Genomic DNA, 27,350 nt, shown 5'->3' with positions numbered 1-27,350 from the left:
TGGGTAAAGAAAAGATCTTGAAATAAGTTTACTTTTTTTTCTTAAAAACTTGATGAATGTAACATTTTCATACCCCATTGGTAGATTTTTTCTTGTTTTAAAGGCTTTGGTGCTGATTATTTATCAATTCTTTTACACAATATCAGATTTGATTACTGAGGATGTTGTGGTGGCACTTTATTCCCAAATCCCTATAGATGGAGTGTCTTTTATTTTTTGGGAATGATTTATCTGGGGGTAAAGTTCTACCTCTTCCTGAAGTTATTGTTACTCCTCATAAGTTAGATGGTCCAGATCAGCTTGAATTGGTTTATCCAGAAACATTTCCTGTTTGTGTAACTACTCGTGTCATGTCTGCTAAAAGGCATAATGAGTTTAAACAATAACCAATCTGAGGTTTATGATAGTTTTATAGCCAGAGATGAGATGAATTTGACAGGATTTGGAGAGATGTTTCAATCTCAAGAGAAATTAATTCATGATCAGAGACAGGATCTTACTTTATCATCTTTATTTGAGGATGTAGTGTTGGAAGAAGTACTGTTGGAGCTTCTGGTTATTTTGTTAGTGATGGTGAAAATGAACAGATCTAAAAATATAAAGTCAGGATGAATGGAGTGATGTGTTTCAAGTTATTGTTCCAGCAGTCTATCGATCTGACATCTTGTATATCTTACTCACGATTGTCTTTCTGGTCACTTGGGTGTCAAGAAATCTTTGGATCGGGTGTTAAGGTATTTTTTCTGGCCTGGTTGAAAACAATAGGCCTACTGCAGACTGAGGTCAGAATGTAGAACACATACTCCTGATATGTAGATAATATTCTGAAAAAAAGAAAGAACTAGAAAAGGCAGCAAAGAATGTATTGTGTTTAAAAAACCTATTAGGTGATCAATCTTTAATTAAAGCTGTAATCGTGTTTCTAAAAGAAACTCAACTCGCAAATAGGATATAGAATATTAAGAAACATCAGTCCCCCATTTAGTTAACTTTATTTGTATTAATTAATTAATCTTTAATCTCTTTAATCTCACCCCCGTAGTAGAGTAATATAATTGATATCACAAGGAGTTCACACCTCAGTCCAGAAGATGGCGATAATGCACACTGTTTGCAAACTGTCAGTAAAAACTACCAAAGAAGAAGATTTATCCCTGACCCTGCAGGCACCATCTACAAGTAAACCGTTACTAAGGTAAAAATTAAAACAGCTTTTATTAATGTTTAGTTTGACAATTAAACTGAAGTTGACAATTAACATTTTCCTAAAGGTTTAGCTCACTGACCATTTACTGATAAAGAACTAGATATAGATACACTATTCTGGGGAGGTTGCTAGTGCTAGATATTTTTTCACAATGGCTGTTTACATGCACAAAAATGTATCAATCCGACTAAATTTAATACGATTGAAGGTTACGACGATACAGTTTACATGCACCCTAAACATTGCAATCTGATTTAAATGTTCATTTACATGTACGTTATTTAGAAACTCTGCGCAAGGACAGCCAGGGTTGCCAGACTCACGTTTCAAAACCATCCGACTGGACGTTCAAAACTAGCTCAAAACAAGCATCACAATGACTATTCAAAGTCCAAATACCAATAACTTATCAACGGAATTATTTAATCTTTAACCAGCAGGAAAAAAACAACTGGTGAAAAGTGTTAATCAGTATCTCAAATCTAAACTCGAAAAAAAGCAGAGGACTTGGCAACGCAACGCTCGCGACAGCATCTCTCGTTGGAGTTCACGCTTTACTCTGTATACAAGTCAAAACTGAGTTGGAGTTGTTCTTAAGAAGTTTTCAGATATAGGTAAAACACACTTTTCAAAAGTCACAACGCTGTTTTATTGCTTTAAGTAGCTTAATGTTTCAAAAGTATAAACAAATGCTGCAGAATTTAGTACAGCGTGTGACTCCATTAATGCTGTTGTTGTTGCGTGTTTCTGTGACGAGATTCATAAATATAATACATGAACTTGGAGCGCAAATGTTTTGCGCATGTGCACAACTTATTTTTGCATCCAGTCAAACTATAACATTTTGTTTTTTATCAGCAATAAGAAAAGTTCTTGTTTAATGTTTTGTAGCTGGTATGTGAATTTCTACAGAAAGAAATCATGAACTTCAGACTCTCATCACTGATCCTGCTGTTACACATTCAAGGTATGAAACACAGTTTGTTATTATACTGAAATACTTCAATTCGTTATATATTTGTTAAAAGTATGTCAGATTTTAAACTAGTTTAGTCTTATTTAATTTACATCGCTGTACTCCAAAGGCTGGATTCTCCATTTGGATCAGTCTCTAAAATGTTTAAAGTGAGTTTGTATATTTAAAACTGAACTTAGAGATTTGTGTTTGAGAACAAAATTGATGAATAGGGTTGATATCCTTATAGGACTGTCTGAATCTCTCATTTCGCTCTGTCATTTTAATGAAGTTAAACACAGATAAGCTAGAAATATTATTAACGTTACTGTTTCTTCTTCAAGGGTTCCTAACATTGGATAACTTTAATGTAACCTGTGATGAATTGAATATTTGTGCTGTGATGGGGACACGTGTGACAGTGAAGTGTTTTTACTCAAACATCAACATCAAAACTGGGTTCTGGTTCAGTCATAAACAGAGAACAAACTGGAGAAACAAAGATGAACCTGAAGATTTGACTTTAGATTCAGATTACTCAGGACGAGTGTGTCAGAGGATCACTAACAGCTACTCACGACTAACAATAAGAGATCCAAGAGAGAGAGACAGTGGAGAATATCAGCTCATGATCATTATGAAGGATGGAGTTAAACATCTCAGCTCAGTCACAGTCAATCTAACAGTTTCAGGTACATTTACATTCTCATCAGTCCAGTTAAACTCTTTTCATTTCTCATCTAATGTAAGGTTTTGATTATTTAGTTTTACAGGTGAAGATGAATCTTGAATCTACAGGACAGCGACTAAAACTGAGCTGTGATTCCTCCTGCCCTTTAACTTCTGAATATGATTACCACTGGTACAAGAATGGACAACATTTAACAAAAAAACAAAACATATTTGTATCATTCATTGGACACACTGACAGTTATTTCTGCTCTAAGTCTTTTTTAGGGTCCACTTTATCTGTGTGTGAGTCTGACATTTACACAATATTTAAATTAAAATGGAAGAACATTCATATACAGTATGAGTGTGTTTGTAATTGATTGTGAATGTTACAGCAGTATTTTGTGATTTTTTCAGGTAGCTGTTGGGGTGTGACTTACACCTCTATGAGTGTTTGTGCTTTAGTGGGATCAACAGTAGATATTCACTCTTCATACTCACATCCCACTGGATATACAGTAGAGGAAACATACTGGGAATTTCAAAACAGACACTTGGCTCTACATGAGGATCATCAGTTTTCTGGTCGTGTGGAGTATTTGGGAAACACACTGAGAATAAAAAATGCCAGCATGAGTGACACTGGAAGATATCAGTTCAGGATCAACACTAACACATCAGATGAAGTTTCTTGTTCTTCTGGAGTCTATCTTACTGTTACAGGTAACTGCTCATAATAAACTCTCTGTAGTGCAACACTCATTATACTGAAGCATTATAGCTCGAGTAGGAGTCTGATATCAGCATGACTGTGATTAGAGGTTTAGTTAATGCTTTATCAATCGAGCTAAATCAAAAATATGAGGCCCAACTTGGAAAATTAGTTGACATGATCTCTGTTATATGAAATCTCAGATACACGAGTGAGAAGCAGTCCAGACCCTGTGATAGATGGAGAAAAAGTGATATTAAGCTGTTTAACCACAAGATGCACTCTGGATAACAAACATACTTACATCTGGTATAAGAATGGACAACAGGTAACAGATGGATTGACATTATTAAACAAGCTGTACCTGGACTCAATCAACAGTGAGGAGCTACAAGAGTATTCCTGTACTGTAAGAGGTAACACAACATCTCATCATACATCTGACTTTACTGTTACACTGTAAAAAGTAAACAGTTGGATCAACTTAAAAAATAACTTCAGTTGGTAATACCTAAAAAATTAAGTTGTTTCTTATTGTGAAATTCAAGTGAAATTTTAAGTTAAACAGAACTAGTTTTAGTTACCAACTGAAGTAACTCTTTAAAGCTACAGTCGGCAACTTTGGAGGATTGAGATGATTTTGAATGTTTTCAATTTTTATGCCCCTCCCACACTACCACCGAGCAACCTCATATCGAGCTCGTCCTCATCAGTGCGTGTTCAAGCATACAGGGTTTCGCGCAGAAAATTTTATGTGGGTTCCAGGTTCTCAGTGAGGCTGTCAATGTATGGCTCCATGACCTATTAACATTAGATGTGAGACAAAATAAATAATATTTAAGAGAATGTTTATTCATTCTTGAGCTTGCTTACTTGTGTCTGAAAATGTGCCCATAAGGTGAGATTGGAAAGAGGCGCCACACGTCTCCCCATCTCTTCTTCGGCGTCAATATTAAGATGGGTCACCTTCTCTTTAACCTGACCTAGAAAGGAGCCCTCAGGTTGCTGTTCACCTGCTGCTTTAATTTCCCTTAACTCTTTCACCGCCATTGACGAGATTTTCCGTCTTTCCGCAATACCGCTATTATCCACCCTTCCGCAACTTTTTAAACCCGGAAGTATTGCCCTATGGCAAGCGGCTGCATGTCCGCGTCTGTTTTAAAGATCGCTCTGAATGGGATCTCTATGAAAAGTCCATCACAAAAATGGAATTATCTCTGTTTTTTGCTCAAAATGTGGTGTTTTTGCAGAAACCTACCCATATTCAAAAGCTGATTACAGAAGAACCACTGAAGGTAGGATGAAACTTTTTTTTTTTTGTTTGTTTGAAGCAGAGGGTCTGTTCTTTCATTTGGTATATTGTATGTTTATATATTTAAAGAAGAACATTTTCTGGAAGGCATTAAACTTTGGTGAAAATCATGAAAAACGCTGGCGCTGGCTGGCAACTTTTTTTTTTAAACGCTAGCGGTGAAAGAGTTAATGTCTCAATGGTAATAGGAACCTAAATAGACATACAAGTTAAACATGATTTTATATAAATAAAAATCATTGTGACATCACAACTTACATGGTTTTTGATTGCCATGAAATTAATATCTTCCTTCTGGAACAATTTGGAAAGCTGTGTCAGGTAGGTCAGGATGTCTGCCTGCATGTGAACAGCTGCAATGAATCTGTAAGTTGCACAGTATGTGTACAACCCTCGTGCCACTGCATCCTTCTTTATATTCACCTCCTCAGCAAGTGTAGCAAGCCGTGCAGGCAGATTTCTCTGAAGATTTGAAATGGCCTTCTCTTGTGATAGCCACCTTGTGCCAAATCCATTTTTCTGTAAGAAATTTGGTTTAGCCTACAATGTTTAGTCTTCAGGTATTTTTATATCATGACCACCTGCTTCACAGCCTCTGCAATAGTTGTGGCCGTGCCATCTGGAATGGATACAAGATCCAAAAATTGACAGAACAGCTGTCCTTTCTTGTCTGTATATCTGAAATATTTACGAAAAACAAATAGTCTAATCCTGTTTTTGTTACACCTTGTAAAGGCCTTTGAGAGGGGCCACGTAATGCCCTTTGACGGTGCATCCTGCACAGTCTGCAAAACATCTCTAGGAATAATGCAATAACTCATTTAATATAGCAATACTTTCAACATTTAGTATAAAATTAGAGCTGCAACTATCGACTATTTTCTCAATCGATTAGTCTTATCGATTATTTTTTCGATTAGTCAAATTGTCTAATGTATGATGATTTTTCATAATAATGATTTTTTTTCACAGACAACTAATAAATGTAACATCTGCTATTAATGCCAACATTTTATTTAAACATTTTAACAAATTAAACAACAATTTTCAACATGGAAAATAAAGTGGCAGTGCAAGAAAAATTAAACTGAAATCACATAAAAACAATCCAGCATAAATTCAGCCCAACATAAAGTGCAAAATGGCCATTATTCACCATAAACAAAAATATTCTAAGGATTATTTTATATAATTCATAGACAAATAATAAAGGTAACAACATTTGCTATTAATGCCAAGTTGCCGGCATTAAGCATTTTCCTATTTAATCAAACAAACATTTCCAAAATAAAAATAAAGTGGCAGTGCCAAGGAAAATATAACAGATCACATTAACAAGTTAAACACAAATTCACCCCACATAAACTGTGCAAAATGGGCATTTTTTAACTTGCACAATAAAATAGGCATATATTAATACCTGAAAATAAAAAAGTCACAAAATTATATATATAAAACCTGAATAAACATCAACTTAAACATTGAACTTTTCTGAAGTTCTGGGTAAAAAAATGTTTAGCTAGAATGATGGTGGAGGAATGTAAGCATGTCTACATGCTCTGCAGTCAGACTTGCTCTTTTCTTGGTCACAATGTTTCCGGCAGCAGAAAAGAGGCGTTCGGATGGGGTAGATGTTGCAGGAATAGACAAGTATTGCCATTATGGCCAAGGTAGGAAACCTTCCTTCATTTACCTTCCACCAGTTGAGAGGATTTTCATTCTTTTGGATAGGTGGTTGGTTCACTAAAATACATAGTACCTCAGTCCCCACCATTACACTTTCAGTTTCATCATTACCTTTTTCATTGTCTCCCTCAGTGTTGCTGGGCTCATCTGAATCTTCAAAACCCAGCAAAGTGTCCAGCAGAGACACTGGCCTTCTCTCTGAAGCGAGGGGTATGGCATTTGCGTCCTCCTCTTCCACATTAAGTTGCTGTGTTTCCTCTCTCTCACTTTTTTTGTTGCAGTGCAAGAGCTTGAATTTTGACTTGCACTTTAAGGCTCTCTTCTTCCGACAGAAACCTAAGTTTTCGAAATCGTGGGTCAAGAGCAGCAGCAATAATACATACATTATGTGCATCATCTCTGAATGTGGTCTCTTTCATCCATCGAGAAGCAATCTCTTCTGCCGCAGCAGCTTGAAAAGCCTTGACAGCTGTGGTCTCAAATGATGTGTTCTGTGCTGACTTTTGAAGGCCCTTCACCAGTGGAGGTAGAGCAGAAACAGTGACATAATCCTGTGCACTTAGGAAGACTGTAGCACACTCAAAGGGCTTTAGGGCTTGTTCGAGTTCTTCAAGTAGGCTCCACTGATCACCCTTCAGATCCAGGTAGCGCTTCCCTCGCTGTGTGACTTCAGGGTCTGAAAGGGTTGCTGTCACGGGCCACCTCTGTTCCAGCAAGCGACTGATCATGTAAAATGTACTATTCCATCTTACTGATACATCTTGTGTTAGATTATGCTGAGGAGTACCCATTTGTTGCTGCTTGGCTTTGAGCTTGGTGCTGGCCAGCTCGCTCTTTTTGAAATGTTCTACGAGGCATCTTGCAGCACTTACTGTCTTGTTGATCTGCGCATTCTTTAGAGCATGGTTCACGATTAGCTGCAGTGTATGGCCAGCACACCTGAGTGAAGTAACCCTGTGCCTCTCTTCCAGGATTCTTAAAGCTGCAACAACATTAGCAGCGTTGTCATGTACAACAACCAACACTTTAGCCATGGATATACCAAATTTCTCTGCTGCTTGTTCCACCCAACCAGCAATATTTTCAGCTGTATGACGTTCTTCGAGTGGCATTGTGGTCAGGTTATAGGAAATCAGCTCCCAGTTTTCGTTAATAAAATGACAGGTGACACCCAAGTATGCCTCAGTGGCTATACTTGTCCATGCATCTGTTGTGAGAGTGATTTTTGTTTTGACCTTTTTGAGTGAAGTTTTCACTTTCTCAAGTGTCATCTCATATTTGTTTTCCATTAATGTAGTGAAATGGGGCCTGCTGGGAAGCGTGTACCCTGGACATAATGTGCTGACCATCTCACGGAAGCCGTGACCTTCCACAACCGAAAGAGGCCTCATATCCTTCACAATCATTTTGAGAATGCTGTCAGTAATCCCAGCGGCCATAATGGGTGTGCATACAGTGGCATTCCGTTTTTGAAAAAAATCGGAGACACAGCTTTGCCTTTTCCTGAGAAACAAAACAAACATTTCAACATGAAATCTATGTGAAATTTCCATTAATTAACCAATAACAATAATTACAAATGTTAAGATTTATGCAGTGCAGGCAAAGGTGTGTTTTAGGAAAGGTGTTTATTAAAGCTGCGTTCACTATTGAGACTGATAACAGTAGCTGTTGAACATCTCTTCAACTTAACTGTCACAACAGTATTTTAACCATAGAAATTAAATGAAATGTTTTTCAGGTGGCTATAAAGCAAAAGGTATTTTTTATTAAAAATACAACAAAACTTTATCCAAACCAATGTAACAAAGAAAATTAGGTAAATGTACAATTTTATTACACTTTCTTCTAATATTTAATAAGCAGCGTTTACGCTGCTGTTACTTTAAAGTAAAGCTGGCTTTCTGTGCACGCGGTCACATGCACGTGTGACAGTAACGGATTATTTCATAACTTCTTATTAATATAAAACATGTCCCGCTCTTTATTTACTGTTTCAACATACTGCCCAGATCAGGCGCCTTGCAGTTCGTATTAAATAAAGATGTAAACGCAGCTGTATTAAGCACAACATAGTGTATAGCCTGCATTCTATTGCTGTGTAAAAACATACAGTAATAGTTCAAATACTTACGCTGCCGTCTCGTCGTTTTGAGGTCGGAGAGCGCCAGGATGCTTTCGTTTAAGGTGTTCGTGCATAGATGTCGTGCTGCTGTGGTATGCCATCTCCATTTTGCACAATGTGCAGAGCACCATTTTATTCGGTCTTTGCTTGAAGAATTCCCAAACTTTTGACCTCGTTCTGGCTGTTTGGTTTAACGCCGGATTGACCGTATCACTGTGAGCTGACGCCGCCATCGTTTCAAATGATAAATGTAAACAGTGCGACGCATCGACGCACTTCCGGCAAATCGACGTCATTACGTAATCGACGTAATCGACTTGGTCGACGCGTCGTTCCAGCCCTATATAAAATAAATAATAAATAATAATCAACTCACTATGTTCTGTGTGGTACAGCCACCCTGCATATTTAGGGTCCATAGCCCACTCCGGGTTCCACCCATTACGTTGCTGTTTAGAGGTTTGCGGGGATCCGCCGTTGGAGGTGGGGGCTGTGGGGGTGATGAAGGCGGTACGGTGGGGTAGGTCTGCTGCATCGTATGAAGAATGCAGCAATTTTAGGTTGTGTTTTTCAGTCCATTTGGCTGTGTACAATGCAACAGAAAACACGTGCAATCGTCAAACGTATAAGACCTGTAAACGCAACTAGCCTTGATAAGAAAACATTACACCTATCATAATAATTGCAGATGCTTCGAGCCAATAGTTGACAGATTATCATAGTATTTAAAGAATTTAGATCGTTTAGAATAATTATCTTACCTCGATGGCTATCCATATGCTAGATGAACGTCTTCCCCCCAAAAGGTTTTCTTTTTCCCTGAATAAAGAATGTTGTAGAACGTCCGGCGAACGATGATAGATAGCGCGAAGATTGTAAAAACTGATTATTTCCCACTATTAATTACATTTCTTAATGGAGTGTAACTACTGTCGCATGTAAATAATGCAAATAAATAATGTGAGCAAGAGCGCTCTACAATTATATAGAATCAACAGGCACGTGCAATCTAGCTAGCAGGTGAAGAAGTCAAACAAAATCACCAGATAACTTACTTTAAATGTGCAAGAACTATAAACTAATACAATAACAGGCTTAAATAAACCCAAAACATAAATCTACTTACAGTTCTCACGAACACACATACTGGCTAGTTATCCTCCAGTGACTGAAGCGTTTTTCCCTCATTTCAGCCATTGTGACACGTGTGCCCGTGTTTTTTATTTTTTGGACGACCTTGTTAAGGTGGTAGGATTTCCAAGCTTAGGCGGGCTGCCTTAACTATAAAGTGCTGCGGGAAACCCTGAGCATACTTAGATTACTTACATAACACTCAGAAATACAATAAATGGTTGATAAAGCACAATTACCTGTCAAGAAGAAATATGGTAAGCTCTGCATCCAGCTTGAACCCTTTAAAAGCTCATAGATCCCTCCACCTTTCAAATGTTGCTCCGATACTGATCCTAGTTTTATTACAGGCACGGTCGCTTTCTGTCTTAGTTTACTTCTGTTGCTTGGTTGTTTTCTTTTCATTGGTTGTTCTTCTAGCTCTGGTTGTTAGCCAAGGAATCAAAAGTTTGTTAGTGAATGTTCTCTCCGCCATCACGCTGCGTTCAATATAAGGTGGATTAATGTGATATAAGGCTTGTTTGACTTCAAGCAGCACCACAAGAACCGATCTTGCCGACTGCAACTTTAAGTAGATCCAACTTTTCACTTGTTACAGTGTAAATGATAAAATAGATAGTTTCAGTCCTTGATGCTGATTGGTTTATTCTCAGCTATGACATCATCACTGACCTACTTTCAGTCTCACTGTGCAGCACTCATAGCTGATCATTAATATTGAAGTGAGATGCTACAAAATTACAGCTTCTGCAGGTTTCAAAGTCAGGTGTCAGTGTGCCGCGTTGTTTTGTGTACCATCATTACTGGAGAAACCCCTAAAAAAGAAGATGAGGAAACACAATCAAGGTGGAATTATTATTTTCTAACGCAAGCTTTACTTTAAATGTACTAACACAACCAAAAGTGAAAGTGTTTTAGCGCTGCCAGTGGCACTGAACGACATAACGCATCACTCAGAACTTTTGTGTTATTTTGAAAATATGCACACAGCTGTCATGATGGTTATTTGCTGAGTAGCGCTGTGATAACGGCTGCAGTGAGACTGAAATCTGAGAATCACAGAAAAATCAAATTCTGAATGTTCTGCCTTTTCTGAATATAACTGAGTTTGTGTCTTTTTTCAGATACAATGGACAAAACAAATGCTTAAATACATAAAACTGTATGATACTGATTAAAACAAGGCTTGGCTTTCTGAAGGTTTGCTACTATAATGTTTTAATAAAGCTTTTTTGTACCTGCCTTTCAGAGATATGACACACCCTGAACTTGTGGACTTCCTCAGAGTCGACACTTTGATGACATCATGTAGTGCAGACTTTAGGGATACTTGCACACAAGGGCACACCAGAGCCGTATTTTGGAACAGACTCGAGCGTCATGCCGAAAATAAGAAGAGAAGTTGCCCATCAGTGTGTCTGATGTAAATGAGCTTTTTTATTAAACTGTCACAGCTCCAGATTGTCTGCCAGCCTTTAAGCTCATTTACACGCTGCTTATTTTTAGACCCACATGAGTTGCATTGGAAAGTCTGAAAGTAAGTTTTCATCAGCTCAATTTAATACTTTTTATAGGTTTTAAATGAATTACATTCATTTCTTAATAATTTCTCCAAATACCAATTTAGAAAATATAAAACATATGCAGATTATTGGCTCAGTTTATTAGTAATGAAAGGAACAGGTTTATAAAAATATAAAACATAATCTGTCCTGTGAATCGAGTTGAGACTGTTTCTCAAGAATAAGAGCACTAGCAGTAAAAAGATGAAGATTAATGATTAGATTTTTTTCTGCTGGAGACATAAAAGATGAAGTAAAGATAAGAGACATCTTTTACAGGACTCAGCAATAATTAACAGCTATAAATTAACTTTTAATATAATAGTATGTAATAGTTGTCAAAATATGTAAAGTCCAAGCATGTTATGAAATGCTTTCCTTCTTCTTATGCTATAAAAAGTGTCAAAAAGAGTTTCTTTAACATCCGCTTGAGTACGAGAAAATGAGATAATATCATTAAATGATCTACTACAACTTCAACTGCTCATAATAATGCTGTATTTACACATTTATAAGGACTAAAGTGATGCTATTGATCATAAGAGCTTTTACCATTTGTGTTTTATTTATCTTTTGTTAAACAATAATTAAATAACATTTTAAAAACTGAAAAAGGAAATTAAAAAGCCGTGTCATGAACTGAAGTTTATGTTGTGAATTTTACACTTGTTTTTGAGGTTGTCTCTGATATGATGTGTTTTGCTTACCAGTCTAATCTAGTATTAAACTGAAGCTGGTATAAACTGGTTTTCTGGGCAGAGATGTCTATCACACAGTCTCATCCTGTTTAAGTGGGTGGTTTGTGGCAAAGCCGATCAAGTTTTTATGCTGATTCAAGAACACGACACTGATTTTTGCAGCTGTGTTTCCTCTCCTTATCTTTAATCTGTGTCTTCAGAATTAAAAAAATATATTTGAGTTATGTATCCGTCGTCTGATTGGTCTGACTGCTCTTTCGCAAGGGCTTCTGGGTTGGTAAAGTGCGCAAAGCCTGCTGCAGACAGCATCAAGGGGGCAAAGGGGGCGCTGATGAGCACACTTCGAAGTCTAAAAATTACAGATGTGACACCCTACGAACTCATAGACTAAGTGAGCGCACACAATTTGCTAAATATGTTACTATCAGCTCCATTTAACATTTTTGTTAACAAGTTTTACTTCAGAGAAACAATTACATTCAGTTTCCCCAAAAGTTAAATGTAAATATAAAAATGTGCAGATTATTTCTGTCTCAGTTTATTAGTAATGAAAGGAACAGGTTTATAAAAATATAAAACATAATCTGTCGTGTGAATCGAGTTGAGAATGTTGCTCAAGAATAAGAGCACTAGCAGTAAAAAGATGAAGATTAATGATTAGATTTTTTTCTGCTGGAGACATAAAAGATGAAGTAAAGATAAGAGACATCTTTTACAGGCAGTGGTGTCTATATGCTTGTTGTATCTCACAGTAAGTTTGTTTCTGCAATATGAAAATGAGAGTTATGTGATTCCCATTACAAATCCAGACAATAACCAACTTACAACATTCATTGCTGGTGTTATTAGTTCAGTTTGTTAGATCAGTCTGAATCGTAATCTAATGCTTCACCTTTTTTTCTTATTTAGTTTCTTTAGTAAGATCACAGACTGAAGTTGCAGTAGTGTATAAATTACATCGTTTTAAATACATCCTATAAGGAATTTGCAAGCAAAGGATAGATCTGAATGGGGCTTGAAAATATTTTTCTGTACAAAAGGAGCAGGGCCGCCTTAACCTAATGTGAGGCCCCGGGGCTAAGAGGTTTTGTAGGCCCCCCTTCCCCTCGATTTATAGTCTCTTTTTTAAGTGTAATATCTAGGTAATCTACATCACAAAATGCATTAGTTTTTTTCGAGACATATGTCACAAGGTGACGATCTTTTTAAGGGCGGAACCAAAGTTAGGGAAGTTTTGGTTCCGCCCGGAAGGTTTCCCCACCGGGCCACATACGAGGACGGACCTTCTCACTTCCTGGTTTCCAGGACAACGGAATCAGGGGTTGACGAGCCGCAGGTGAGAGGAATGAGGCCAGCGAAGGGTGATTGGAGGCCGTATGAAATATATAGCTCTGCTGAAACACAAAGAGAGGAGCGATTGACACGGAGCGATGTACACGAGAGGCGGTTGACACGGGGGAGTCCCTTTGCCAAAGGCAATACAAAGACACGCACCTTTTGAAGAGCCCGAAGGCTCTGTTGATCCGGGGATCGCTGAAGCGAGCGGAAAGAGGACAGAGCCACAGGAGGCGAAAGGAAGGCAAGCTGTGGATCTTTAAGGAGGAGCCCCCCGAAATCGCTGGAGAGTTAACTGCTGAGTGTTGTTGTGTATCGTAGCGCCGAGTTGGGCTCGCCGGATACGCTGCTTGGATCGCCGTATTGCTCTCTCTCTCTCGTTGGACCATAGATTTATGCAAAGGAGGATATCGACAACCTTATAGGTGGAATACTAGACGGACACTAACGTGGACGAGAGGAACGGAGGAAGAGGGAAACTTGCTGCTGTGAGTTTGCATCTGTGAAGAAGTGGTATGGTGGCTGGAAAAAGCCTCATTCATGCATTTGGAGTTATTACAGCGTGAAGTCAACCTAGGACGAAGGCAGACAGTAATTGTGAGTAACTACATCCCTTGAAGTAGGTGTTTTGGATACAGTTTATCTAGATAATCGTTGTTGAGTGTTTTCAAGAGAGAGTGAGTGGCCCTACCCCTGTCCCAGTGTGGTGGGTGAGCCGAAGGGTTTTGTGTGGAAGCAGCTACAGTGACGACAACAACCAAACACTAGGCCGTCTACCATCTCCCTTTTCTCGCCCAGAGCGAAGTAGAAGACGGGTGTCATCGTGTGCACTGAGCGTGGTGGGTGAGTCTTTGGATGATAGAAATTTTCACTTGAATTGGTGCTGTGTAATGCTGTGTATTGCAGTGAGAGTGCTGTGTCTTGTCTGACGTAATCCCGCCTTCAGTCACTCGCCCCGGGACGACAAAGAGGAAAAACGGCGCTAGAAACCATCTGTACAATTATGCTGTAGTGTGCTTCAGTTTAACAGTGTTACGGAGTGGCGGTGAAGAATTGTGCGATTGGCGGTGTGTGTGAGTATTACACCTACTGTTGTTACTTTACCCGTGTCTGTTCCATCATTACAGAGTGGAGGCGAGTGAGATCCGCCAGCCCGAGGTCTCGACGAAAGGGCGCCCCGGTCCAGTTTTCGATCGACCAACGGGTCTCGAGGAAAGGGCAGCGCTCGACCCGGTGTGCTGGCGTGACGTCCTCGCCCCTCTGCCAATCAACGAGTCCGCCGAGTGGGTCTTGGCCCCCGGCGTCTCCTTGCGAACCACTGTCTAATCAACGCACTGCATAGCTAGCCAGCGTTAAGCCCGCCATCCGCAGTTCTCTGTGGAGAGAAAGAGAGCCAGCGTGAACACTGAGATATTGAGTTGTGGAGAGAGCCATACCTACCTGGAAGCTGTAACCAGCACAGAGGTGAGAGAAAACCTTGAAGGCGATTCACTGTATCCTTGTATCCCAGCAGTCGTCTGTGGAGAGAAAGAGAGCCAGCGTGAGCACTGAGATATTGAGCTGTGGAGAGAGCCATACCTACCTAGAAGCTGTAACCAGCACAGAGGTGAGAGAAAACCTTGAAATGATTCACTGTGTCCCTGTGTTCCAGCAGTCGTCTGTGGAGAGGAAGAGAACTAGCATGAACGCTGAGATACCGAGCTGTGAAGAGAGCCTAGAGGGGCCGTTATTTTAAGTTCCCCTTTTCCCCTGCCTTATTTATTAATTTTAAATAAATTAAATAAAGTACATTTTAATTTATGCTTACCTTGTGTGTCTGGTCATTGGGGTGGCTTTGGGAATCTCCTCGAGGTGGAGAAAGGGGCGTGACCTTATTTACATCTGGGTCCACCCCGACTTGTGACACATACAACAGTGAGTTTTCCCTCTTTGAGCCAGAAAACACCATAATATTGTTATTAACATATCACTGAGTCCACTTGAGCATAAACCCAAGACACTTTATTTAACAACCAAACACAGCAACTTGTGGTGATAATAAAACCAAAATGTGTGAAAGTTTATGTTTATAAGCTTTATGTTTATATAGTTTTTGGAATATAATTTGCAGAAAATTGCCACTTACTAACTAAATTCTCACCACAGTTTTAAAAATATAATAAGTTAAAGTTAGTTTTAAAGTGAAAATGCCTTAATGATAACAAAAGAGAAGTCTTTATAGACATAATCTTGTTAAATGCATTAATGATAACAAAAGATAAGTCTTTATAGACAGAATTTTGTTTTTAATCAGTTATTTATTTTGTAGGCTATTGAAGATATAGTATGCATTGTTTTTAGTATTTATGCATACATAAGCATGTAAAACGACCAAGTATGAATATGCACAAGACAGACAGGGAACATACCTGTATATGAGATCTTTAGATAATGAGATTATAATGGTGCTATCAGGGGATGATCATTTGAGATGGTTTTGTCGCTCTTTACTTTCTTAGACTTGCACCTTTACCATTGCGTCTCTTTCTCGTCTTTCTACCAACAGATGTGTGTACTGTGAGCTGACGTCGCGTCAAACTACATCGCTTCAGCTGCGCACGGGTCACTGATATAAACGCGAGTAAACTTAAACTTTATAACAACTAACAGCATTATGTGCGGGAACTCCTTTCTTAATTTAGCGGCACAGTTTCTTGTGCACGGGTCAGAGACTTCTGCATGCCAGAGACTCAGCTGAACGAGCACAGCGAACGAACGAGCGCGCGCACGAAAGAGAGAGAGAGCTGCACCTCACTATAGTGCTTTTTATGAAATTTCAGAAATTACTCTTTCATTTGTTGGTGAATTATTTCCCGTTTCTCTGTCACACTCAGTCTAACGTGCAGGAATGTCAAGTTGACCACGCGCACTTAATTACATTACGCGGAATAAAAAATATGTTACGTCCCAGATAGCAAAAAATATCCGCAGGACTTCTTTTTGCCGCCAGCCCTAAGCTGTCGGCTATAGGTGCGTCCTGCTGACATTTTATTTCACGTTAAGTTACAACGGACCAATCAGCAGCCATGTAACGTGCAATTAGAGTGATTGACAGAAAACCCGACAAGTTACAAAACAATATGACATTTTCAGTTCGTCATGAACGCAAACTTGGGAGGCCCTTGAACTTGGGAGGCCCCTGGGCTTCAGCCCAGGTAAGCCCGTGCATTAAGGCGGCCTTGATTGCAGGTATATTCCCTTATAATAAACATTATTATACTGTATGTTGTATTCTCTAATCAATAATCAGTATAACATTTACAATATAATATTTGTGGTTGTACCATTTATGAGTATGATGATTTATAACACATGACAAACTCCATATTGTTATCTTGTACACTGAAAAAAATTGACTTAGTGGGTCTTTGAATTTAAATAAAATAAACATGTATATGCAACACAAAATATTTATATTCCTTGTGTAAACATAATTTAATTGATTAGGATTAAAATGTTTTGTTTGAATGTAAAATGAACACATTATTCTCACATTGATTAAAATTGATTGAATTGAATACTTAAAGCAATAAAATTGGGTTTGCACACAAAACGGCACCTCCTGAGCAGCAGGGGCAGTATAGCTCAATGAGAAGGACATCGATTGCCATAAAAGAAGAATAAAGATCGTTTGTTTTGGGCGCCAAAACGAAGACTCAGCAGCAGTCAGTCAGAAGAACTCTCTCAGACGGACACCACGTTATTAAAGTAAGTTCTATTATTTATTTATGTTCGCTTCATACGTGATATATCTTCACTAGATAGACTATTTTTGTTTACAATATGTAGCCATTGCAATGACTTGTAGTAAATATTAGTTTGGAGGAGGTTGGTGGAGTAAGTTAACAGTCAGTCAATTTCATAAAGAAAAACACAGCGTTTTAAAAATGTCAGCTGTTTAACGTTATTTCACGTTTGGTAACTTAGTTTTATCCGAGTTGAAAACTGTCAGCTTTGAGTTGACTTTTGAGGCACTTTTTACTCAGCTGTTCTATGGAAACGTATCAGGACAAATAAAACGCTAACCAAAAGTTATTCTGTCCAGAGTAACGTTATCCATGTAAGTAATTTACCAGATGATATCAATTGACTACATTAATAATGACATTGCGCGTATGAAACAAACGGTCTGCTTAATCAGATTATCAGACCCGCGTCAGTTATTCGTGACTTCGCTACGCCACGAGCAACACTTGATTCTATTAGAAAAAGCTTTTTTTTAAATGTCTCGCGTGACGTCTGGTATATTAACTGAAAATAAATTGCTTTGAAGTGCCACACCTTAAAGCTGACGTTTTCAGAAGAGAACCTTGTTGTTTTAAGATCTATTTTTGTCCAACATTGCGTCCTATGACAGATATAATACTTATTTCATTATTGTTCTGTGTATGTGTGACCTTCATCATTTGAGGTTATGTGTTGATTTCTCATCTGAATATTTCCTCTTATAGGTCCATCATTCTTTCATGCGCTACACAGCATTGGTAAGTCATTTCTTTCACTTTTGTACTGCTGTTAGGAGCTATATCTTATTTTTGTAACTAATATACAATTATTATTCTTTGACTCGCAGTACTCAAATATACAATGGTTGGTTAATTTGTTTATTTCAGATAAATGCTGAATTTAAAAGAATCACTACTGTCTTGTGTTCCTGTGTCACCTGGACCTCCAATCCAAAAACCTGATGAAACTCCTCTATCAGAAAGGAGGACAGCTAGCAAAAAGACTTCAAACAATTAATGATCAAATGACAGAAGTAAGTAATATAGATTCATAGACATAAAAATGTGTAATCTTTGTTGGAAGTACAGAACGTTTAGTATGTTTTAGTTACAACATCTTTTGGCACACGGGTCATTAAAACACCTGGGAAGATTTAAAGGGGTAGTTCACCCAAAAATAAAAATTCTCATCACTTACTCCCTATCATGTTGTTACAAACCTTTATAAATGTCTTTGTTCTGATGACCACTAAGGAAGATATTTTGAGGAATGTTTGTAACCAAACCAATCATAAGCCCCATTCACTTCCATAGTGGGGAAAAATAATACTATTGAAGTGAATGGGGCTCATGAACAGTTTGGTTGCAAACATTTCTCAAAATAAATATCTTCCTTCATGTTTATCAGAACAAAGACATTTATACAGGTCTGTAACAACATGAGAGTGAGAAAATGAGAGAATTCACTTTTGATGTGATTGTCAGGTGTGGTAGCACACACTCGAAACGTGGCCTCTTTATTTAACTCATTCCAGTGTAGTGAACACTAGGGATGCTCCGATCAGGATTTTTGCAGCCGATACGATCACCGATTTGTAATCTTTGTGATCGCCGATACCGATAATGATTTTTTTAAAGCTGATATGCAAGCTCTTTGATGACTGTAACTGTTACATTTTTTCTAGATAAAATAATACCACGGATGTTGCCTTTGTTATATTACTTGCAGTAATTAGGTATAGACCCTTTGCAAACACGTGACCTAGACCACGTGACGACGCCATGCTGGACGGCAAAATCACTGACGCACTAGGTTGATTAGTAATAGGCGAGCGGGATCTTTGATTAGTTTTAAACAGTTTAAATATATATTACACTAAATACATGGCTTCTTATATTAAGGAAGTTGTTGTGCAGTTATCGGTCGAGGTAGGGCATTTGGTAGGTCCTCACAAAAAGCGCTATTTAGAGAAGTTAGAGATAGCGGGACTGGATACCGACCCTTACCTTCTTCCTCCTTCAATTTTCACGGACCTCATTAAATCGCCGAGTCTGCCCGACTTCAGCCCGCATGATTTGTACCACTATGTGGTAAACGGGATACCCCCATACACTGGTGCTGATCTTAAGGCTTTTAAAAGTCTGCAGAGCTGCCAACTTCTGAGTTCAGCTTGGAGTGAGAGAGGTCCTAACCATTTGCCAATTGATAATAGTGTGGATTTTAGCTATTTCTGTGTTAAATAGTTGGAAAATACTGCGTTAAAATGGTTCACTATACAAATCGAATAATATTTTAGAAATTAAATTGAAATAAAAGCTTTTACTGAGTTTAAATGCCTGAGATTAGAGTCTTTACTATTATTTTATACACTTCTATTATGCTTTTCTTCTGATAAAAGTGCCAAAAAAGTTCTTAAAATCTAATGAATAGGCTACTGGTCTCTGTAAAATGTATAACTGCAGATAACAGCAGCTTTGATTCAGTTTATCCACTGAGGAAGAGAAGCGTAAAGTGGTGACGGACTGTCACAATCAAATAAACCAAATGAGTAGTTTATATTAAACTAAAGCAACAGATAATGTGTATATCAAGACCATATAATTATATTTCGTATATATTATTGTTTATAGATGTCAAATATCAATTGACTTTTTTCTCTTTTATTAAAACCTGTCACCGCAAACATCACGCAGGCTTGTACTGCTTGCAAACATGCACACGCGAGTGATGGTTGATTAAAATTGCTGTTTTCTGAGGGTATCTGCGTGCGTGGAATCCGTTGTTGTGCACCTGGCAGGTCTCTGCTTTTCATCCATTCAACCTTGACGCTTTGTGTGTTCGACTGGTGCGGAGCTGACTGATCGGCGTATGACATCAGAGTAACGCGAGAGCAAAGGTAAAGGCGGATCCTTTTGTAACATTTCGACTTGCTCTCGCGGTACTCTGATGTCCTCGCTGCCGAACTTCCTACTTCCTGCGCAGCGCCACATAAAGTGAAATGCTCTTTGACTCTTTGCAGCAAAGCACCAGCAACATGAGAAGTGGTGGCACGCAAAAGACAGTGAAGGTACGCTAAAATATAAGTGTGTCAGTACTTCGAGCACTGGTTTAGCTACTTATATCGTGAAAATGGATGTGTGGCGTGAGAATGGGGTCAATTGGGTCTCACGGTGACTGCGTGAGGGTTGGCAGGCAGCTATGATTTATGGTGTCACTGCAGCATTAAACAATAACATTCATGTAAAAAATAATGTATTTATGCCACTTTTCTGTAATGGTAGGTGCATCATAGCAACACGAAATAACCATTTCATGACCCTAACGAACACAAACACGTACTTGTTCGGCTTGCCGTCCGTCTACAACATAGCACTTCCGCCGTCCGTCATGGCGTCCATAATTCGCGCGAGTAGAGCGTGACGTCACGTGCAAGGGGTCTATACTATTGTTTTAATAGTGACTCAAATAAATAAGCACAACAAATATTTATTCTGCATAGAGAAATTTAATATGGCTTTAAAAAGGCTTATGTCTCCTAAAAGTACTGAAAATAAAACACTTTACAGTCTTTACTGTATTAATTAAATATACACGCATTCGTATGAAGTATAAAAGTTCTTTAGTCAAGAGCAGAGAGTGATTTTATTGAGAGATGAATTAGGTTACTGTAGCTTTAAGACTTGACAGAGATCGCTCTGTTCACGTGCACTGATGACAGGCTGCTGTGTGTGTGGGCGGCGGCTGAACGCAGACAAGCAGCTGTGAGGAAAATAAAAGTTTAAACGCTCAAAACTTTAAAACGCATGCAAATAAGAAACTTTTGGCATGAGGATGCAATTGTCCGTGATAGATGTGTGTTGTATACGCTGTTTGATGGGGATGTGAAGACCCCTCGCGCTGTTTACCGGAGGGCATCCTCATAGAAAATACGCATATCTCTGTAAAGGCAAAGAGAGACATACAAATCTGCACGCCGCACATGAGCAAAGGGTTGTAAAAATGCTCGTGCTACGTAAAAAAATGTCTTTAATTGCAGCCACATTCAGGATCCTTTTGATGACAAAAGAAAACAGAAAGATCGGTTTATGAGATCGGCAGATTTAACGAGCACCGATCGAGTCATTTAATGCCATTATTGGCCGATCGATCGGAGCATCCCTAGTGAACACACACACACACCCAGAGCAGTGGACAGTGCAGCTGCCTTGCTTTGTAACCCATGTATTTGTAACCAATTGTAACATGCTGTGGCAATGCACATGGGTCTGTATACTTACATTTATATTTGTTTGCATTGTACTAATTTCCAATGACACTTTTATTGTAACAGTAACCTTTTTTCTGTTTCTTTAACTACATTTGTCTGTTTTGTACAGGGCATGGATAAAGTCAACATAAGTGAGGTCATTTGAAGACACCAATGTTGGGATTTGTGCTCTCAAACAACATGCTTCTTGTGATGAAGAAGAGGATCTTTGTATAGTCCTGGAAGCCATGAAGGTGTTGCAACATCGTGTTTGAGCTGATGTATGCCTTAAACCTGAGCTATCCTGATCTCCGCTTTATTTTTGAGGAAATCCAAACTGCATTGAGAGTAACTTTAACGAACAGTTTCTTTCAGTGAAATGATCAGAAAGACTGTGCTGCTCATTTTTGACTTTTTTTTAATCTGTTTTAAGTGTTTTCTCTTATTAATACATTAACAGTTTGCTGCTCAGAGTTGATTTTGGAAATGGTTGTTGTATTTTGTTTTTGATGAATTTTTGATTAACAGTTTATACAAATGCTGTAGCTCTGACTTTCCTAAGGATTGATATTTTCCAGTTTGTAAATCCATTTTAAAAATAATAGTACTTACTGTTTTGCATGTCTCTTTGGAATGCAGTGTTTGTGCTTTAGCACTTCTAAATCTACTGTGATAGTAACTATTTTAAACATTTGGGTTAGTTTCACAGATTGGGCTTTTCCTAGTCCCAGACTTTTGCAATGCCATATATCAGTGCCATTGTTTTGTCTAAAGATGTACTCCAGTGTTGTTTTTGTAAGGTGGGTTTGTAAAAATATCCTAATATAACTAGGGCCTAGTCATGGATTAATCTACAACCTGTTTGGGAAATTGCCCCTTTATGTATGTACTGCATGTGCTGATTGTTGTAATAGTTATTGACTGTTATTGAATTAATGTGTAGTGATTTAAATGAATTGATGATCTAAAAAGCAGTGGTTTGCCTCAATATCACTAAACATTTGTACAAAACTCTTTGCTTTTTATGCCAATGCAAATGTATTTTGTTTTTAAAAAAATAAATAACATTTGGATAATTATGGGTGATTATTCTGGTGCCAGAGACATAATAAAATTGCTTTAGAGTTACATAATCCCATAATATAAGCATTAAAAAAGCATGTTGGAATTACAGATGAAAATCTAGTCCCCTTTCATAATAAAATTACTTAAAAATTACAAAATAAATGTGTTATAGTAAAGAGAAATATCACTTTGAGTCAACATATTTATATTAGACTACTTAAAATGATTAAAATGTTTTGGTCTGACACATAAAAATTATTTGAGGAAAATTATTTTGGTTTTAAACAATCGGATCATGTGGGACCGATGTACACATTAAAATTACGTAAATTGAAAGGATTTTTTTTCAGTGTATTATAAGTACACAATGTCATGTATTTTAAATTTCATATATTTACATTGTATAATTGTCACTTGACCTAAAGCAGTAAATAAACCATAAGTCTTCTCATAAACATCCACAATGTGTTACACACAAATAACTGAAACAAACAGAAGGCTACAGGTTGGGCTTTAATGTTCTTTAAAGTGAAAACGTGTCAGAAATGTCCAACATATGTTTGTTACCAGCCTTACTCCTCTATAGTGGGTCAATATTTATTAAAATGGCACTCATAATACTGGCAAAGGCTTTAGTGGAGCTTTTGTAGAGCATCAATGATCAGTGTACTGGCGATGTCTTGTAAACTCAACTATATCTTTAGTCAAACCTGGCCAGAAAAAAATGTTTACTAATTCTGTGACACATTTTGAGTCGTCCCAGATGAGCTGCACAAAGTTTAGTTTGTCCCATTTTTAAACCTGTCCTCCATACACTAAAAGAAAGAACTATTTGCTGATTTCGATACAGAAGATTATTATGACAAAAAGTATCTAAAATAAAAGCCTATAATATTAATGTATACTCTTCTATAAATTATATAAAATTTTATAAATGATATAAATTATAGACTATAATACAATACACTAATGGTCAGATTTCATTTTTTATCTCTTTCTATGTGTTTGTCACTGTTAGACTCTAGTGCTGCAAATGTTTGTGTGCAGATCAGCAGAATTGCTGGAGTGATGTCACAACTCTCTTTATGACATCATCACCTAGCAACAGTCTCTCAGCAGTGACATCAGTGATGCAGTGATGTCATATACAGTGACATATTAATGACAGCTCAGTGTAAATAATCTAATGTTCAAATAGATGAATTATTCATTGAAGTATTGAGTTTATCATTCAACAGTCTTGTGTCAGTGTCAGATCAACTGTAACAACTTAAAAACTTTGCTATAGTGAATCTTTATGTAGATGATACTGTGATCTACTTTCATCTTCACTATAAGTCAGACTGTTATTCAACTCAATGCTGTTTTAGTTAGGTTAGGATTTTATTACAGGGCTGTGCTTTAATCTTGCAGTTAGGAAAGCATTTTTTCAGTTTATTTTAAATGTTTTGGCTGCAGCAGTGTGGACTTCGGAGCGTAAAAATTACAGATGGGACAACCTACGGACTCATAGACTGAGCGAGCGTGCACAATTTAAGGCCACGAGACCGAAAGCCCACATAAGGTGCGCTATTAGGGACAGGACCTTAGTGGAGTAATGTTAAAGTTTTATGTGTTGTAGCTGTTGGGGTGTGACTTACACCTCTAGAAGAGTTTGATCTTTAGTGGGATCAACAGTAGATATTCACTCTTCATACTCACATCCCACTGGATATACAGTAGAGAAAACATACTGGGATTTGTTAAACATTAATGCTTGGAAATTAAAGAATCTGCATGAGGTTCATCAGTTTGTTGGTCATGTGGAGTATAAAACATTTGCAGATTATTGGCTCAGTTTATTAGTAATGAAAGAAACAGGTTTATAAAAATATAAAACATAATCTGTCGTGTGAATCGAGTTGAGACTGTTGCTCAAGAATAAGAGCACTAGCAGTAAAAAGATGAAGATTAATGATTAGATTTTTTTCTGCTGGAGACATAAAAGATGAAGTAAAGATAAGAGACATCTTTTACAGGACTCAGCAATAATTAACAGCTATAAATTAACTTTTAATATAATAGTATGTAATAGTTTTCAAAATATGTAAAGTTCAAGCATGTTATGAAATGCTTTTCTTCTTCTTATGCTATGAAAAGTGTCAAAAAGAGTTTCTTTAACATCCGCTTGAGTACGAGAAAATGAGATAAGATCATTAAATGATCTACTACAACTTCAGATATTGACACAACTTTACAAACCGATTAAAGTCAGAGATCTCCACAAGCACGCATGTATACACATGTCTATGTATTTAATCTTTTATTTGAAATGTTACTTGAGGAAAACAAGTTTTAAGTTTTTAAGCATGTGATATTAAGTATCTCAAAGGTACATATTAATACATCTGAGGTATGTAAATAGTTCATATTAGGACACAGTTTATCTGACAGTGTATTTAAAGACAAGCTGGAGAGACCAGAATGTAACCACAAAGTTGTCTTCTCACAGACGCTTTACATGTAATTTACTGCTAACAACAACGCCCTGAATCTGTTTAGGAGCTTCTTATTAATGCCAGATTATCAATAGATGGATTGGGCAATAATGGGGCACCAAGAGCTCCAGACTGAGACCAATCTTTTTGGGTATCTTCTGACTAGAATTAGTCGAGGGGGTTTTATGATTCTGTGGTTCACGACTTCCTGAACGTTTCATTAAATGTGCATTATGGCATGTGCAATAAATTCTATTTATTATCAAAGTATTTGTTAGTTATACAGTTATTTTAAAGAAAAATGTGAATAATTGCATTGCAGGCTGATTTAAGCTGCGGTCACACTTTGGTCAGACGTTGCTGTGTGGAGCAGCTCATCAGTTTGATCTTTTGCTTCATTTATTTGTACATTTCAGTAGAGAGAAAGGTCACACAGTGATGTACCAGTTTTGTACTGATCACAATGCTCCACATGATATGAATTCACAGAGCTTTGACTTGAACTTTGTTATGCAGCGACCTGCGAAATATCATCACACAAGTTTACGTTTCTGTCTGACGCATTCACTTGTGTTTGAATGGAAGTCAATGGAATGAAAAGTGTAGTGTGACCGGCCCTTTAAGCAGCGCAGCATCTTCTTCTCTTCTTACTAAATCACAAATTTAAACTGATCATTACTGCCATCTATTGTTCTGTCACTCGTCTTTGTGAAGATTGTCTGGAGAAAAGTCGACACATCTATCCAGTTATAATGCCGTGATGGAGCAAGACATGACGACAGAATCTGAAGATGTAGAAATGAATTGCACATGGCCGTATTTGTTCATGTCTTCTAAAAAAACAAACAGTAAAATGTACATGTTCGTATGTAATCTGAGCAAACTTTAAATAAATAAATATCACTGAAATAAAATTGAAGAAAATAAATAAATTTAAATAAAATACCTAAAAAATGTCATTTCAGAGTGTAAGAACAATAAGGTCAGCTGCTCTGCACAGGTTGAGTTTCATTGAGGTTGAATTTATTAACATGTAAAGAAAACAGACTGACATTACATTCAGTGATGCTATTGATCATAAGAGCCTTTTACATTTTTGTTTTATTTATCTTTTATTAAACAATAATTAAATAACATTTTGAAATGTCATGAACTGAAGTTTATGTTGTAAATTTTACACTTGTTTTTGAGGTTGTCTCTGATATGATGTGTTTTGCTTACCAGTCTAATCTAGTATTAAACTGAAGCTGGTATAAACTGGTTTTCTGGGCAGAGATGTCTATCACACAGTCTCATCCTGTTTAAGTGGGTGGTTTGTGGCAAAGCCGATCAAGTTTTTATGCTGATTCAAAAACACGACACTCATTTTTAATCTGTCTTTAGAATTAAAATATATATTTTTTTGTATAATGTATCCATTGTCTGATTGGTCTGACTGCCCTTTCGCAAGGGCTTCTGGGTTGGTAAAGTGTGTAAAGCCTGCTGCAGACAGCATCAAGGGGGCGCTGATGAGCACACTTCGAAGCGTAAAAATTAAAGATGTGACACCCTACGAACTCGTAGACTAAGCGAGCGCACACGTTTGCTAAATATGTTACTATCAGCTCCATTGTACATTTTTGTTAACAAGTTTTACAATTTCAAAGAAACAAGTAGATTCAGTTTCCCCAAAAGTTCAATGTAAATATAAAAATTATTTCTGTCTCAGTTTATTAATAATGAAAGGAACAGGTTTATAAAAATATAAAACATAATCTGTCCTGTGAATGGAGTTGAGACTGTTGCTCAAGAATAAGAGCACTAGCAGTAAAAAGATGAAGATTAATGATTAGATTTTTTTCTGCTGGAGACATAAAAGATGAAGTAAAGATAAGAGACATCTTTTACAGGCAGTGGCGTCTATATGCTTGTTGTATCTCACAGTAAGTTTGTTTCTGCAATATGAAAATGAGAGTTATGTGATTCCCATTACAAATCCAGACAATAACCAATTTACAACGTCTATTGCTGGTGTTTGTTAGTTCAGTTTGTTAGATCAGTCTGAATCGTAATCTAATGCTTCACATTTTTTTTCTTATTAAGTTTTTTTAGTAAGATCACAGACTGAAGTTGCAGTAGTGTATAAATTACATTGTTTTAAATACATCCTATAAGGAATTTTCAAGCAAAGGATGATCTGAGAGGGGCTTGAAAATATTTTTCTGTACAAAAGGAGGCCGGTGGAAAAAGTTTGGGAACTACTAGCTTAAGGTTAAACCAAGACTTTCTGTCTTATACTGTACCAAACTGTAAAAAATGGTGTTATGTTAAGAAGTTCAAAATAAAATAAATCTGTTTTTATATGTCCAACTTAATTTTATATACTCAATATTACTGTCGTGCAATTCAAATGAAACCCTTCA

General features: G+C 37.4%; 1 protein-coding gene across 5 annotated transcripts in view; it reads left to right on the top strand.

The window, feature by feature from the left end:
• The window catches only part of LOC129454154 (uncharacterized), a 49,292-nt gene that overhangs the window by 5,086 nt on the left and 16,856 nt on the right, over positions 1-27,350 (top strand). Inside the window, exons 1-7 of one of the 5 annotated variants that reach the window (XM_073861516.1) lie at positions 1,125-1,195; positions 2,099-2,174; positions 2,507-2,854; positions 2,928-3,137; positions 3,252-3,557; positions 3,750-3,962; positions 11,050-11,451. In XM_073861516.1, coding sequence (XP_073717617.1) covers positions 2,129-2,174; positions 2,507-2,854; positions 2,928-3,137; positions 3,252-3,557; positions 3,750-3,962; positions 11,050-11,057 — 1,131 coding nt within the window. In that variant the 5' untranslated portion in view covers positions 1,125-1,195; positions 2,099-2,128 and the 3' untranslated portion in view covers positions 11,058-11,451. Of the gene's footprint in view, positions 1-1,124; positions 1,196-2,098; positions 2,175-2,506; positions 2,855-2,927; positions 3,138-3,251; positions 3,558-3,749; positions 3,963-10,924; positions 11,452-27,350 lie in introns of those variants that run through there. The other 4 variants (XM_073861517.1, XR_012365704.1, XM_073861515.1 and 1 more) reach the window with 4 other exon arrangements.

This window comes from Misgurnus anguillicaudatus, chromosome 23 (genome assembly GCF_027580225.2).
Source record: "Misgurnus anguillicaudatus chromosome 23, ASM2758022v2, whole genome shotgun sequence".
NCBI lineage: Eukaryota > Metazoa > Chordata > Actinopteri > Cypriniformes > Cobitidae > Misgurnus > Misgurnus anguillicaudatus.
Note: the sequence above shows the minus strand (reverse complement) of the source record. Positions and strands in the feature narration are given on the sequence as shown.